The 15,988-nt window shown below is 35.8% G+C and overlaps 2 protein-coding genes across 2 annotated transcripts; both read right to left on the bottom strand.

The window, feature by feature from the left end:
• Positions 1-1,979: 1,979 nt before the first annotated feature.
• On the bottom strand, positions 1,980-2,969 carry apoa4a (apolipoprotein A-IV a). The gene is made up of 2 exons (XM_084131454.1): positions 2,784-2,969; positions 1,980-2,684 (listed from the first exon to the last, which is right to left on the bottom strand). The coding sequence occupies exons 1-2, from the start codon at positions 2,915-2,917 to the stop codon at positions 2,108-2,110; spliced, it is 711 nt and encodes a 236-aa protein (XP_083987580.1). The 5' UTR covers positions 2,918-2,969; the 3' UTR covers positions 1,980-2,107.
• A 1,474-nt stretch (positions 2,970-4,443) lies between these two features.
• tomm40l (translocase of outer mitochondrial membrane 40 homolog, like) lies at positions 4,444-14,807 on the bottom strand. The gene is made up of 10 exons (XM_084131453.1): positions 14,688-14,807; positions 13,992-14,197; positions 10,112-10,179; positions 9,911-10,003; positions 9,694-9,795; positions 9,247-9,352; positions 9,011-9,133; positions 6,811-6,887; positions 6,601-6,703; positions 4,444-6,428 (listed from the first exon to the last, which is right to left on the bottom strand). The coding sequence occupies exons 2-10, from the start codon at positions 14,194-14,196 to the stop codon at positions 6,289-6,291; spliced, it is 1,017 nt and encodes a 338-aa protein (XP_083987579.1). The 5' UTR covers position 14,197; positions 14,688-14,807; the 3' UTR covers positions 4,444-6,288.
• Positions 14,808-15,988: the final 1,181 nt, after the last annotated feature.

Here is a 15,988-nt window from a genome sequence, read left to right as displayed (position 1 = left end):
ATGGCCTGTATGCACGCTCACCACGCAAGACTCCATTACTGAAAAAAAAGCATGTTGAAGCTCATTTAAAGTTTGCTGCACAACATTTGGAAAAGCCAGTGAAATACTGGGAGAATATAGTGTGGTCACATGAGAGCAAAATTGAACTATTTGGATGTCATAATACACACCATATTTGGAGGAGAAATGGCAGTGCACATTACCCTAAAAACACCATACAACTTGGTGCTGGCTCTTGGACAACTCTTCTGATTATTCTTTTCACTCCTCTATCAGAAATCTTGCGAGGAGCACTGGTCGAGGCAAATTTATGGTGAAATGATTGTCTTTCCACTTCCGTATTATGGCCCTAAAGTGCTCACTGGACCATTCAGAAGCTTAGAATGGCGCCTATAACCAATGCCATCATTATGTTTTGCAACAATTAGGTTGCGAAGGTCTTGAGACAGTTCTTTGCTTTTACCCATCATGAGATGTGTCTTGTGTGACACCTTGGCAATGAGACCTTTTTGTAGGCCATCATTTGGGACTGAACCAGCTGTTATTAATTTCCACTGACAGGGGGCTGGATTGCTCTTTAATTACTGTAAGTTTTCAGCAGTTGTCTTGGCTTTCCATGCCTTTTTGCGCCTCCCTTTCTTCATGTGTTCAATACTTTTTCCCTGTGTCATTTCACATTATTACACATAACTTAATTTCTGAACTTATTTTTGTTTGTTTCTTTGTATGTATGGCTTACTTGGGTTGTTACCAACATCTGGTGAAAATTTCATGTCAATAGCACCTTTGGAAATATATTTACTGAGAAAAATGATGACGTGTTCAATACTTATTTCCCCCGCTGTACATATAAATTTGCAGGCACTGATACACTGTCATTTGCACAATTGACATTATATGACTTATTGCCTGTATCACATTTAGTTTATTATTATTACCTAACATACAGGGGTTGGACAATGAAACTGAAACACTGGCCAATATAGTGGTGGAGGCTTCACTATATATGATGGCCAATCTTCACTTATTTCACATTCCATCAGTAAGAGCAAGGGTTGCAAGGTTGAAGGTTGAATTTGCAAAAAACACATCACAGCTGTACATAAAATGTCCTAAAGAATTTCTATGGTGTTTCTGACCAAAACCTTAGGGATTAGTCTTTCAATTCTCACGCTTGAGGTGTCTGCCAGTTACCATCCTTATCTAATGGTGTTGGACGTTTGTTTGTTCCTAGATTCAATCAAAATGTAGCAAACCTTTCTCCACTGTTGCAGTCAGAGAGGGGGCCCGCCATAAAACTGGACCCTGGATGTACTGTTCACTGCACTTTTTGCAAAGTCGGCAAGTGTATGATGATGCGTTTTAAAATCTTTTTTGATTTTTAAAGTTATTTAGTGTATTCCAGCCTTACATAATCACACTAGGGGTGAAATAAAAGTTCTGAAGCCTCACACATACAAAATGTTGAACATAGACCACAACATTAGAAATTAGAGATGTTTAAAAACCTTTCATCCTTGGGATTGTGATAAAATAATGCCTGCTGAATAGTTTGCAGTGTGTTTGCAGTGTGTGTGTGCTCCTAATGTGTGTGTGCTAACTTGGATGGGTTAAGTGTAGAGGACAAATTCCAAGTATGGGTTCACTTCACTTCCAAGATTATTGGAAAGACATTTGCATTGTCTCCAAATGTATATCTCTTGATGTATAGTAATTTTTTGCATTTATTTGGCTAAAAACAAAGTATAATACTGTTATGGTCAACTGCACAGATACCTTCAGTCAAAATGTAAATGAGTCAAGTTCCTACACTTTTGCCATTAGAAAAACTCACTTATGAGTCTTACATCAAAGGTCTTGTTATGTTTTTTCTTCTCTTCTTTATTTCCTTCCTTGTTTTGGTAAGCTAATGAATGGTTGTACATGCTATCATGAGATGATATTGTAAAATATCTTTAAAAAATGTGGATATCAATCATAGTGCTTACATTATTTTATTTAGCAATTTTTTGAAAAACATACATGAGCATCAAAGAAATATATTAGGTGAACCCCCAATGGTAACAGAAGCACCCTTTTGCGTTTCCAAATGGTCTCCATAAAGTCTCTAAGGTCTTTCAAGACTGCTGATCTTGTCAAAAGACTCCCAGAGAGCTGTTAACTGGGCCTTCAGGTCCTGTGCGTATGGATCCAGTTTTCTCAGCTCCTCTGAATACGGAGCCAGATTCTTCTGAAGCTCCTGACTTCCCTGGGTCAGCTGACTCTGAAAGCTTTGGGCTAATGGAGTCATGCTCATCTGAAACTCCAAAAAGTGTTGGTCCAGTTTCTGCTTCAGCTCCTCGGTTTGGGGACCCATTTCCATGAAACTTCTCTCCAGTTTTGCCTTCAGCTCCTCAGCCCCCTGAACCAGAGTAGATTTCAGGGCATCAGAATTCAGGGTCTCTGCATACGAGGCCACATCCTTTTTCAGCCGCTCAACCTGCTCCTCAATATCAGCTCTGATCTCCTCAACATAAGGCTTGAGCTGGGAATGCACAGATGTCATTTCCTGTTCCAGGCGCAGTTTCAACTGATCCGCATCCTGGGAAAGTTTGTCCAGAAGCTGTTGTGTCAGATGAGTTACTTGACTTTGAACGGCCAGGGTGTATCCATTGATGGCATCAGCACTTTTAGAGATCCTGTCACTGTGGAGAAACAGAGATGGATGTTTGTGTTCTTCAAAGTTTTATGATTTGTTTCATAGACAGTTTATCAGGTCATCATCTCATTTACTACATACTTACTTGATTTCTTGACCCAGTTCTGAGTTTCTAATCACCTGCAGTGTGTCCTCAGCTGTGAGAGTTGCCTGAGACACATAATTCCAGAATGCGTTCTTCACTAGATCCATACTGCTCTCTGGTCGGTCCTGCCACATAATACTGGCATGGCAACCTAATGGATTCAAGAAATATATGTAAATAAACACATATAAACTGATTAACTGAATGAAATTATTTTCTGACCAGTTTTGAGAGGGAAAAAAAAAACATTTTTTAAGAATTTAGTCAAATTCTATGAATGCTTACCAGAGAAAGCTGCAATAACAAACACTACAAGGATTTTCATGGTTATCTGCCAGCTCTACAAGAAAAAAAATAAAAAATGAATATTTTTGTTTAGTTTTCACTTTACTGAAAAGGACACAAGTATGCATTCATTTTTGCTTTTGTCCAGTTCCTTACCTTTCTCTTGTCCTCTGCTGTGTGTAAGTGTTGAGAAGGTATCAGCACTGTATATAAATGGACCGCAGAGCTCTGATAAAGGCAGTAAAGTCCAGAAGGTAATGCCCTGCTGTCAGTTGTACATGCCATGTCACTCATTCCACATCATGAAATCAACTGAACTGAACTGAACTCAGATCTGTGACTAAGTACTGTATAACTAATATGTCTAAAGTGAATGCCTTGTAGATATTTAAGACACATTTCCTGAAACCTATAACATACTATAAACACAAAACCAAAAATTCAAACTGTAATCAAGATGCATTACTGTATAAAAAAAAAAAAAAAAAAAAAAAATCCTATAGTTTTGGTTTTTTGTAACCAGCATTGTTTTGAGAAAATGTAAAGAAAATTATCAAATGAAAAAATAAAAATAATTACAAAATTTGATTTTGTGTATAGATTTTTTTCTTCAATAAATAAATAAATAAATAGAATCCCCAAACATTGCACCATATATATGTAAAAATATTTGCATATAGAATGTTTATCATAGAAATCATGTTTATTAACAACTGAAATCTACATATACACCATAACACTGTCTACTTTATGTTTCAGAATTCATGGTAACATTCTCACACACATTTATTGGCTATAGAGGGTTTTCCTGCGCATACAGATTTCTGTTATGTTTCAAAATGAAGCACACATTTAACAACTGTAAGAATTTAAGGAGTGTTTCTTCACTGAAAAAATTATTGCTGTGAACTTAAAATTCAACATTAGAATAATAAATGTGTTGTTTCAACTTAAAAAAGTATTTGTTCCTGCTTGACTTAAAATATTAAGCTTGGTTGATTTTAGTTTAGTTAAGTTAGATATTTAAGTTATCTCAAATTTTTTTAAGTTGTTATAACTAACTGCAGCAACATTTTTTACAGTGTTGTTTTAAATCATTTTTGTTATAGTTTAAGATGTTTGGCTTATAAAAATAATGTATGAGGAAAAACTGTAAGGGAATAATTAATGGGAAAACAACATAAGGTTACAATAGGGATCTGCAGTATCTTGTCTGTAAATTCTTATTCTTATTATTTTAAATTACATGTGAAATGTTGATGGGTCTATCTCTGCCCTTTTTAAGCATTGACAGTTTGCACATTTAAATTGACATTTCAGCAAGCTCTGCTTGCTATATTAGAGTAAAAGAACAAACAATGTTCCACAATCTTGATTTCGTTTTAAACTGACGTGTTTATTGGTTTGAGACACAGTCTAAAAAAGAACAAATCAGCGGTACATCAGTGAGGTAAAAGGTTACTTTAAGCAATATTGTAACTCGTCTAGGCATTTATCCAATTACTGCCATCAAGTCATCAAGACTGTTTGCATCTGCACTTATCAATCAGGTCAAGGAGAACACTGAGAACTGAGCGCTGAGCTTCAGTCATATTGATCTACTTGCATTCCAGTCAAAAAAATGTCTGCATTCCTATGCAGAAAATATGTTGTGCATTTAATATCACTGTTGCTCAAATCATCCATGCTAAAATCAACAGGGTACTCAAAAGTGGAAGTCATCATGGTTGAGTAAACTTTTGGATTCCCATTTGCTCCAATAAATCCATCATAGCATTTTCATGACTTTCAAAATGCAGGAAAATATAGAGAGACTGATTACAGTGGTCAGAAGAAATAAAGATGTGTAATTTGCTATCACATCATCAACTGTTGTATTAGAAACACCCTCGTAGCAGCGTTAATTCATTTCTGTCATTTACTGCCAAGGTATAGTTTTATAAATGTATTTTTTTTAATGAAAATATGAACTTTACTAATGAATTGTTTAGAACGGTGGAAACGTGTTATACATATTACTAAACTATAAATTGCTAAAATAACACTGAATATGGACAAAGAGTAAAAACTAATAGTACTCTCTCGCAATTATTCATTTGCAGTCATGTGAAGTTATCTTTAAGGTACAGAGGTACATTTGTGTCTATGCATGTTGGTCTGCACGTATATAAGGTTGATGTAATAATGACTGATGTGTCAGGTTTTAAAGAAGACATTGTTGGACATTGCTCTCTTCATCACATCAGTTATCTGCATTTAAAAGTGCCTGATATCTGCTGAACATACAATCACACAGAATGGCACAAAGGTTTTTTTTCTATATTCTTTTGTTGCATGTATTCACTTAACTAAATAAAAATCTGTTTGTGATATGTTAGTAAATTCGTATCTTTTAAAGACACAATATTATAACCATTAATATGTCAAAGTAGTTGTAGTAATCAGTATTTCACTTAAACCTTTTAATCATAAACAATCTATTTGACCACTTTGCAGATGTCATTAGGTAATACTCAATATACACATTTATAAAGGCACTGCATACAATGTGGGAAATGTCAGATTTGGGATTAGTTAACAGAATATAACGTGAAAACTTTATTGGCTTAGTTGGACGTTTCTCAACCATTGAACAGTGTTTTATAAGAAAAAAAAGACTTCCTACCTCTAAATAATGTATTTTTCACACCCACAAAAATACATCCATAAATATTATACTTGCATCTCAGTTTGTTAGATATGTTTTGTTTTAATAATTTATCCATGTTTGTCCAGCAATGCACACATTTTTTTTTTTTTATGTACATGCTTACATGAGTACAGCAATGAATTTTTAAAAGATTTTGACAATGAAATGAAAGATAAACAAGGAAATAATTTATAAAAAGAACTGAACTGACAAACAATAAAAAGAATGACACATTTATGTGTGTATTTGTATTTCTTCTTGGTTCTTCTAATGCATCAGGTGGTGATGTTACTCTTTTGGGGGGATATTGGAATTGTCATTGCTTTTTATTTATATTACAAGAATGACAAAATGAAAACCCTGGGGTTGGTCTGATACATGGACCTAACAACAAATATTCCTTTGTTTTGCTTCTTAGTTACTGACAGATTTTGTTCAAGTGTGGATTTGCAAGTGGGTCCAACCTTAACTGTTTCACCAGCAACAGCACTGGTGTGTAAACCGAAAAATTAACCAAGAAAGAAGGTAGGTTTAACCAACGGTGATGCCAAACCCACACTGGAACTGGTTTTTTCTGTGGTTAAGGAAAGCACAGAGGGCCAGTGACAGAGGCAGAGGCAGCAGCTTTTTTTCAAGCGTAGCTCCAACCACCCAGTTACTGTCTAAAGAACCTACAGATAGAGTGAAAGATTCTGTAAATCAGGGTTTCTCACATACTTTGTAACCATGTAATTCCATGCAAACAATTTTTTTAAAATCATTTGAGGATTTTGGGATGGATTTTAGTTTAAATTATGAAATCTTGATGAATGCATGCATGCATTTGTATGTATGTGTACCAACCTTTAAAGAGCAGGTTGGATTTGGGGACGTCCACCTGGTACCCAAATGATGCACTAGTGTCCTGCATACGGGTGCTCGCTTCAAACTCCACGCCAACCTGCAACTGATACAAAAATAACAACAACAACAACAACAAAAGTCATTATAAAGCAATAAAACAGCATAAATGAATGAATTAAGACATGAATCATTCTGCTGAAGAACATTTACCTGATCATTGGCTTTGTGGTAATATGACCCGTGAACTCCAGCTCCTCCTAGTGTCAATGTGGCGATAAAGTTGCTGCCTGTTTTCAAAAAGCCATTATTAAACCAAATTTGTACTTTTTTAATCTGGGTTAAAACATGCCAGTCCAGAAAAGATTTTTAGACATTGGCTAAAAGTGATCTGATCTTTATTATAATTTCTATACAGTTGTGTCACACTTCTAACTTAAACCTGATTACATGATTTTTTTTTTTTTGTGTACTGTCTTTTTGTTATTTGAAGAAGACAAAAATTAAACTTGTTATTAAAGTGCCCCTATTCTGCTATTTTAAAGGTTCCTAGTTTTGGACAGAGGCGAAACATAAAACAGAGTAATAAAAAATGCACCCACTATTTTAAAATGTACAGGGTGAGAGCTTGAGTGTATGAGTGCGCATGAGTGAGTGTGTGTGCGTGCGAGGCTGCATGCATGTCAAGTGCAAATGTGTGTGTGTGTGTGTGTGTGTGCGAGCTTAAGTACACCTGACAGTTTCATGCGCTTTTACTATTTACTAGTGTAGTGTTTCTAAATGGTCCTGTTGTCTGCTGTGTTCAGACTTAAAGGGTTAGTTCACCCAAAAATTAAAATTCTGTCAGTAATTACTCACCCTCATGTTGTTCCAACCCCGTAAGACCTTCATTCATCTTCGGAACACAAATTAAGATATTTTTGATTAAATCTGAGAGCTGGATCACTCCTCCATAGGCTTCTAAGACATTATAACTTGCTGGCCCAGAAAATGCATTAAAGACATCATTAATATAGTCCAAGTGACTACAGTTTATAAAGCGACGAGAAGACTTTTTGTGCGCAAAAAAATAACAACAAAAATAACGACTTTATTCCACTATTCATTTCCTTCTCTCTGGGCCTCGAGTTTTTTCACGTAGTATAACTGCGTAGCGCATCTGTGTTGTATGTCACACGTAGGCTCAATATTGGCTGACGCTGGTCATGTGTGTGATGCGTGTGACGTGCAACACAGACGCGCTGCGCAGTTATACTACGTGAAAAAACTCGAGGCCCAGAGAGAAGGAAATTAATAGTGGAATAAAGTCGTTATTTTTGTGTTTTTTTGCGCACAAAAAGTGTTCTCGTCGCTTTATAAACTTAAGATTGAGCCACTGTAGTCACTTGGACTATATTAACGATGTCTTTAATACATTTTCTGGGCCAGCAAGTTATAATGCCTTAGAAGCCTATTGAGGAGTGATCCAGCTCTCAGATTTAATCAAAAATAACTTAATTTGTGTTCCGAAGATGAACGAAGGTCTTACGGGGTTGGAACAACATGAGGGTGAGTAATTACTGACAGAATTTTCATTTTTGGGTGAACTAACCCTTTAAGTTTTGTTTGATGTTTTCTACATTCAGGAAGTGAATGTACTTTCTTGAAGCAGCTGAAATAAAAAGGGAGTTCATATTGGCTGCTTGTTTTCATTGACTTAAATGTAGGCATGTGAAGTAATATTGAAAAGTGAGCGCGATATCGAATCGAATCAAATTCTTGACATGATAATCGTAATCGAATTGAATCGTGAGACCTGTGACGATTCACACCCCTAATTACCATATCTGAATTTCAGCTCCGGAGCCTTCCTCAGCGCTTGTATAAACAGTAACGATGGCGTCGGTTTTACTGTATCAATTCCTGAGTCCTCATTCTTTGAAAGTATATGCAAAGTAGATTTGCTTTAGCGGCGTCTTCTCGACATGTCGACAAAACAAACCAAACTCTTCCAGGCCTCAGCTACAACTGCAGAGTTTGAGGGTCAAAGTACACGTTCTTCGCGAGCAGCCATTAAGCCTTTTTTTTTTTTTTTTTTTTTTTTTTTTTTACAAACCTTCGTGCAGGAAGTAAGATTGGAATTACTGACAACTTGTTTCAGGCAGTTCAGAATCAGTTATTTATTTTGGGAGACCATAAAAGCGTTTATCATGCACTTTGATCTTTGAAAATTTGCAGACCTTTTACTTTCCCAAACAGCTATATAACTACATGAAATGTAATATCGGAAAAGGCCTAATAGGGGCACATTAATAGGACAGCACTGGTGTGTCTTTTCAACCTGTTTTATAATGTAATTCAACATACCTTGATAAAACATGCAAAACAATTTGATACTCGCATGCCTTACTACTCTTTCTTTATATGCGTTTACCTGTATATCTGCCTGCCAGAGACATGACTGTGCCCTCGTCTCCTGGCCGGCGGTGGTACACCAACTCTCCTCCTAATGCCAGCGACGAAGTGACAGACTGGAGATAATGAGCTACAACAATTCCTGAGAGAGATGCGAGGGATGAGAGGTGAGAAAACCGTTAACTAAAAAACATGACATGACTAAAAACAAATACAGCAACTAAAATAAACTCGGATGAAAAAGAAGACAATTACCAGACCCCACCAACACATCTGGGTTGCCAAAGGTCACAGCAGCAGTGAAATCTTCCCCTTTTAATTCAGCATCTCCTTGCCAGTTCACAAACTTCTGCTGCTGCGTCTGATTGACACAAGTGTTTCAGTGCGTCTAGCGATTCTTTCATATTTCATCATAATTAATCAGAAATAAACACATATGGAGCTGGTTTCACAGACAGGGATTAGATTAAGCCAGGATTAGACCGGAGTTCAATTAGGACATTTAAGTAGCTTTTATAAATGTTCCTTAGAAGGAAAAAAAACATTACTGGTGTGCATCTTGAGAGAAAACATTGGCACTGACAATATTTTAAGATATGCCAGAGCAAGTTACTTTCAGTTAAAACAGCTCAAACACGCAGTTTAGTCTGGAGGCACTGTCTGTGAAACCGGGGGAAAGGTTCTTTTTTCACAAATACACACCTGGAAGGCAAATTTAGAGCGCACTCTGTCTGTGATCTGATGAATAACCTGAGCATTTAGGCTCCCTGTGTTGTCCATGTCACCAACAATGACAGGAAAGGCCTGACAAAAAAAAAAATTAAGGTAAACTATACATATTAGGGTAAACAGCACAAATTCATTTTTCAAATCAAAAAGTACATTTGTATATTTATTTATACTGCACGCAAATATGTACCTCTGCTGGTCCTATTTGTTTGGTCCCCACATAGGTCGCTCCAAACCTGTAACTGGAATCTGCTTGAGTGCTTAACAACACTGTGTGGTTCACCTAGGAATTAAAACATGAGTTGATGCATACAACCAGGGACTGACAGACTTTCTTCAACAACATGACTCCAGAAACGTTTAGCTCCACCAGTGAACACACTGGACTAACCTGGAAGTGGTTGCTCAAGCCCTTGTTCACTGTTAATCTAACACCCTCCATCTGCATGGGAAAAACCTCTGAGGGACAAACAGACATTAGTGTAAAAACCATGAATTTGTAATCACCGAAATTCAAAGCAAAAGGTACAACTGAAATGAGAATGCCTTTTCAAATTCAAATGGAATACCTGAATTTGAATTGATTTTGAACTGGGGAAGCAGGATATAAAATACAGTTCGAACAGTTTATATTTACGGCCTGTAATATTTTTTAACGTTTTAAAAAAAGTCTCTTATGCTCACCAAGGCTGCATTTAATTGATCAAAAATACCGTAAAAACAGCAATTTTGTGAAATAATATTACAATTTTAAAAAATAGTTTTCTATTTTAATATATTTTGAAATTTTATTTATTTCTATGATGGCAAAACTGAATTTTCAGCATCATTACTGCAGGCTTCAGTCACATGATCCTTCAGAAATTATTCTAAAATGCTGATTTGGTGCTCAAGAAATATTTATTATTATCAATGTTGTGCTGCTTAATAATGTTGTTGAAACCATGATGTTTTTTTTTTTTCTTCTGGATTCTTTGATTAATAGAAGGTTAAAAAACAGAATTTATAAAAGGTCTTTACTGTCACTTTTGATCAATTTGATGCATTCTTGCATTATATATAGTGCCGGTCAAACGTTCGTTGCTCATCAAGTCTGCATTTATTTGATCAAAAATACTGAAAAAACAGTAATATTGTGACATATTTTTACAATTTAAAATAATGGTTTTATATTTGAATACACTTTAAAATATAATTTATTTCTGTGATGCAAAGCTGGATTTTCATCAGCCATTACTCTAGTCTTCAGTGTCACATGATCCTTCAGAAATCATTCTAATATGCTGATTGGATACTCAGTAGTGTATATTGTTACAAAAGATTTCTATTTTAAATAAATGCTGTTCTTTTAAAACGTTTTATTCATCAAATAATCTTTTTTTTTTTCTTTTGAGTATCACAGGTTATAAAAAATATATTAAGCAGCACAACTGTTTCCAACATTGATAATAAATCAGCATATTAGAATATTTCTGAAAGATCATATGACACTGAAGACTGGAGTAATGGCTGATGAAAATTCAGTTTTGCATCACAGAAATAAATTATATTTTAAAGGGTAACACTTTATTTTACAGTGTCCTTGTTACATATGTTACATGTACTAATAATAACAGTAAATTATGCATAATTACATGCAACTAAACCAAATCTTGATCCTACCCTAACCATATAGTAAGTTCATGTAGTTGCTTAATATTACTTAGTACTTAAATATATAATTACACTGTAATAATGACACCTTAAAATAAAGTGTAACCAAGACTTCTTTCAAAAAACATTAAAAATAGTAATGTTTCCAAACTTTTGACCTGTACCATATGTATATACAACGGTGGCCGAGAGAGCTCAACGCGCTGCAACTGAAGAAAACACATGCAAATAGAAAAACACCTGCAAATTAAGAAAACATCTTCATCAGTTTCACAACACATGTGTGCTCCAAATACTCACAACACAAACAAATACAGAAACGCGCTGCAAATAGGACAGAACACAACGGAAATGTTTCCGGGGAACCCAATAAGTGACGGACCCGGCTGGGACGTGCTTACAGCTGTCTACTTTTTTTTTTTTTTTTTTTTTTGCAAAACATACAGAGATGACACGTTTATGACATACAACTTTGTATACAATATACAAAATGTATTTACGTTCAATGTCATAAGAATACTAAAAAGAACAATGAGCTGAAGACTAAAATAAATAAATAAATAAATAAATAAAGATAGAGAAAAAGAACATGAGGGAAAGACATTAATCTATACATCAGTTACATTGTACACATTTTGTCATGTTATGTTAAAATAAGTTTCATAAGAAATGTTAGAATGCAGCTAGGGTCCAAATATGAGACGGCAAGTTTTAAAGTTGAGACACTCACACACAGATATAACGCATATTTTAAAAACTTTGTTGTATAAAATGTATATTTATTTGCAACAGTTATGTTAACAGCAATAATACTATATTTCTGGTAAGAACAGCTATTCAGCTGATGGAGACGCGCTGCGTTGTCATGGGAACATCCCAGGTGAAAATAATGAGGAAATTGTCTTTCGTTGCTTAGACATTCTCTGGTTGCTCCCTTCATCAACATAATGGCACACAAGTGCCCCGCTCCCTCCAAAGTGCCCAATTCAAGGGCTCTGCCGTCTGCCCTTTTAAGAGAGTAGGGCATAAGTAAAGCTCACGAGCAATAAGCACGTCCCAGCCGTCCGTCCGTCACTTATTTGGGTTCCCCGGAAACATTTCCGTTGTGTTCTGTCCTATTTGCAGCGTGTTTCTGTATTTGTTTGTGTTGCGAGTATTTGGAGCACACATGTGTTGTGAAACTGATTAAGATGTTTTCTTAATTTGCGGGTGTTTTTTCTATTTGCATGTGTTTTCTTCAGTTGCAGCGCGTTGAGCTCTCTCGGCCACCGTAATATACACACACACACACGTTATAATTTAAATTAGTGATGGGCGATACTGCAAATTTCGGTACCGATCCGATGCCAAGTAAATACAGGGCCAGTATCGCCGATATCGATACCGATACCAATACTTTTTCATTTTAAAAGCATGCGCTTTAACTTGTATGCACTTTCCTGTGCTAGAGCAGTGTGTCATGATTTATGAGGTGAATGCATCATTAATATGATAAATCTGAATACGTTTTCATGACTAGCCTACTACGCCTAAATATTTTGTGATTTGTGCTCTCAACTCGCCTGTAATTAGTCAGTGACTTTTACAAAACGACCCTAATTACAGTACTAGCCTACTGTTCAAAAATTTGGGGTCTGTAAGATTTTTAATTCTCTTCTGCATTTATTTGATCAAAAATACAGTAAAAACTGTAATATTACAATTTAATATAGGCTATCTGTTTTCTATGCCATAGTAAACTGTAATTTATTCATGTGATCAAAGCTGAATTTTCGGCATCATTACTCCAGTCATGATGATATTTCATTTTAATATGCTGATTTGCTGCTCAGGAAACATTTCTTATTATTATCAATGTTGAAAACAGTTTCATATTTTTGTGGAAACCATGATACATTTTATGCAGAATTATTTGATGAACAAAGTTGAAAGAACAATTTATATGAAGTAGATTTTTTTTAACAGTGTAAATCCCTTGACTGTCCCTTTTGATCAATTTAATGCATCGATCCTTGTTGAATAAAAATATTAATTTCATTTAAAAAAAAACTTACTGACGTCAACATTTTGAACCGTTATGCACACTTTTGGTTTGTTTATTGCGAAATAACTCCCGATTGTTTCTCTGTGTCATCTAAGCAAGGCTTCGTTTCCCAAACGCACTGGGCCTGTGAGCTCAGCGAAGCACCAGCATCGAACGCTCTATGTGATTGATTGGTTTCGTCTTGTATCCAGATGACTAGGAGAAAAAGTTCTATCCTACACAATTATCCGCTAACATTCGCTTATTTTTCCACTTAGAAGCTTATTTTACGCACTGAATTGCGTGCTAAATTAATAAAAAATTACTGGTAAAAAAAACACCCATTTGGATCGATATTTTTATGTGAGGATCGATCCTTTTTGATACCACGTCAGTATCGAAGTATCGATACTTCAGGATCGATCCGCCCATCACTAATTTAAATATTTTTGTGCACACACATGCACATATACATGAACGTGGTACAATTGAAATGGCTTGGTTAAAAGTTTTCATTCCCTGATTAATCTTAGTTTATCAGGGAATAAATAGACATAATCTTGTTTTTTTTTATTAAGTAATTAATTATGTTTACCTTTGCATTTGCGATGGCACTCTTCAAAGCCACCGGGGTTCGGAAGGGGAGGCTCGGTGTCCTGGAGCCCAGCTGAAGCACTGCCCGGGACAGAGACGGGTGAGACGGACGGCATCGTGAATCCTGGGGGCATTGACACCAAACCTGCTCCACCTGGCCCTGGTGCAGGCGAGCTGGGGGCACTGGCAGCCAAAACACTGCCCATTCTGAGACAGGACACATGAGAATACAGAGATGGGGAGCACATTCTTTGCTCAAGTGATGAGCTGTAATCAGTAATTTGGGTCTAAACTCAGTAGTATTTATGTGTGGACGATAAACAATGCATGCATGTACGTTAGGGTTAGGCAATAGGCAATTAAATAGTCCTTGAAGGTCTTTTGTATAAGAAAATGACTGAACACTATTGTATTTAAACGATTAGCAGCTGCTGCTGTTTCGTGAAGCATCCAGCTCAAAATGCAACACGCGTAACTTACATCAACCAGTACGGCAACTTAATTCATTGATAAATTAGCTCGAAAGCTAGCACTAAATGCCACATGCTTTTGTTATTCGTCAAACACATCTATTGGCGATATAAATGCCGTTTAGATGTGACCAATAAAAGTGTTTCTAGCTCATTTATACATAAGGAGTACACTAGAATTAATAATATAAAAGAAGCTCAATGACAATGAATCATTGACAACTCACGTTGAGCTTCGCAGTTCGCACTCGCAGAGGACGGTTCTCCTGGTTACAGAACCACGTGTTTCAAGCGAAATCCGATTTGAATCATTCTTTTAGAGTCGGATCTTTTCAATGAATCTGTTCACAATGAATCACAAAACAAGTCTGAGCAAGTAATTTACGAGTCGGACTGAATGGTTCAAGAAACGGGCTGAGTTTTAGCTGTTTTCGAGTCATTTTTATGCATTTATTCAGTTTTTTTGGTTGTAATCGATTCTATGTCTTAATGACTTGAATCTAGGCGGCAACAAACTTAAAATTAAAACATCTTCCTCGTTAATAAAATGTAATAGAAAAAAAGGTTCCCAAAAGCGAAATGACGCAATTGCGTCAAGACCACAGACTGTAAAGTTCAACACGTAAAATAATTGTTTTGTTCAGATGAACTGTTCGAAAGAACCGATTCGCAACTGTAGTCCTCCTACTTTCAGCTCGACAAAACCCAAGCTGAATGGCTATTGGTCTGTTTAACTGTCAATCACTACGTAAACATGATGAAGCAGGTTTGAGAGAGCGGGGCATTTGCATCAAGGTCATGAAATGTGGGTTGGAGGTCGTTTGTGGTCTTTTAAGTACAAGTAAAACCAAATAGAAATAATGTTAAGTCATTCGATTTGTGTAATGAAGCGCCTTCTAGTGTCGAAATGAAATAAATGTTGACAACCCATGACGAGATGAAAGCTGGTCAGTTCAGTTGAACTAAAACACAGTAATATTGCCTATGACTAATATACATATAGAGTATATATATGCATTTGGCATATAATAACATAGGAATTTGTATTAACAATTTAATACGATTAATGAACACATTTGAGTGGCAAATTTCAGATAAACCACCTGAAAAGACATATTTAGATTCACAAAGAGCAATTAAAATATGTTCATTCATTGTCGACGGAATATAAACTGTAGTATTTCAAGAGTTTAATAATTTAGGAGTTGCCTCTGCAAAATACAGAAATACATCCCCCGGTAGGTACTTATATCAATATATGGCATATGTAAAGGAACACATGCAGGTAATGGCCTAGGTTTTCACATTGAGTAAAAAAAGTAAAAAGCCTGTATGTTATCTCTAATTTGAATGCATTGAATTTTGGGAGAGATTACACATTCATTTTATTCCAAGTCTATACATATAACCTCAAGCTATTTAAATGAAATAAACAATAAAGACAAAACATAAATCAATCAGACAGTCACACACACTGTCATGACCATTAAAGCATTCTTGCATCAATCAGACTTACAAACAGGATATC

The sequence above is a fragment of the Abramis brama genome (assembly GCF_963993115.1).
Source record: "Abramis brama genome assembly, chromosome: 12".
Taxonomy (NCBI): domain Eukaryota; kingdom Metazoa; phylum Chordata; class Actinopteri; order Cypriniformes; family Leuciscidae; genus Abramis; species Abramis brama.
This window is presented reverse-complemented; position numbering and strand designations above follow the sequence as displayed.

What these genes read in the sequence shown, in the direction of transcription:
- tomm40l (XM_084131453.1), bottom strand. Translation starts at nt 14,196, where the DNA reads ATGGGCAGTGTTTTGGCTGCCAGTGCCCCCAGCTCGCCTGCACCAGGG. An exon ending in AGATGTGTTGGTGGGGTCTG is followed by an intron (nt 9,134 to 9,246) that starts GTAATTGTCTTC and finishes CATCTCTCTCAG; the next exon opens with GAATTGTTGTAGCTCATTAT. An exon ending in TCTGGCAGGCAGATATACAG is followed by an intron (nt 6,888 to 9,010) that starts GTAAACGCATAT and finishes TTTTGAAAACAG; the next exon opens with GCAGCAACTTTATCGCCACA.
- apoa4a (XM_084131454.1), bottom strand. Translation starts at nt 2,917, where the DNA reads ATGTGGCAGGACCGACCAGAGAGCAGTATGGATCTAGTGAAGAACGCA. An exon ending in GAACTGGGTCAAGAAATCAA is followed by an intron (nt 2,685 to 2,783) that starts GTAAGTATGTAG and finishes GTTTCTCCACAG; the next exon opens with TGACAGGATCTCTAAAAGTG.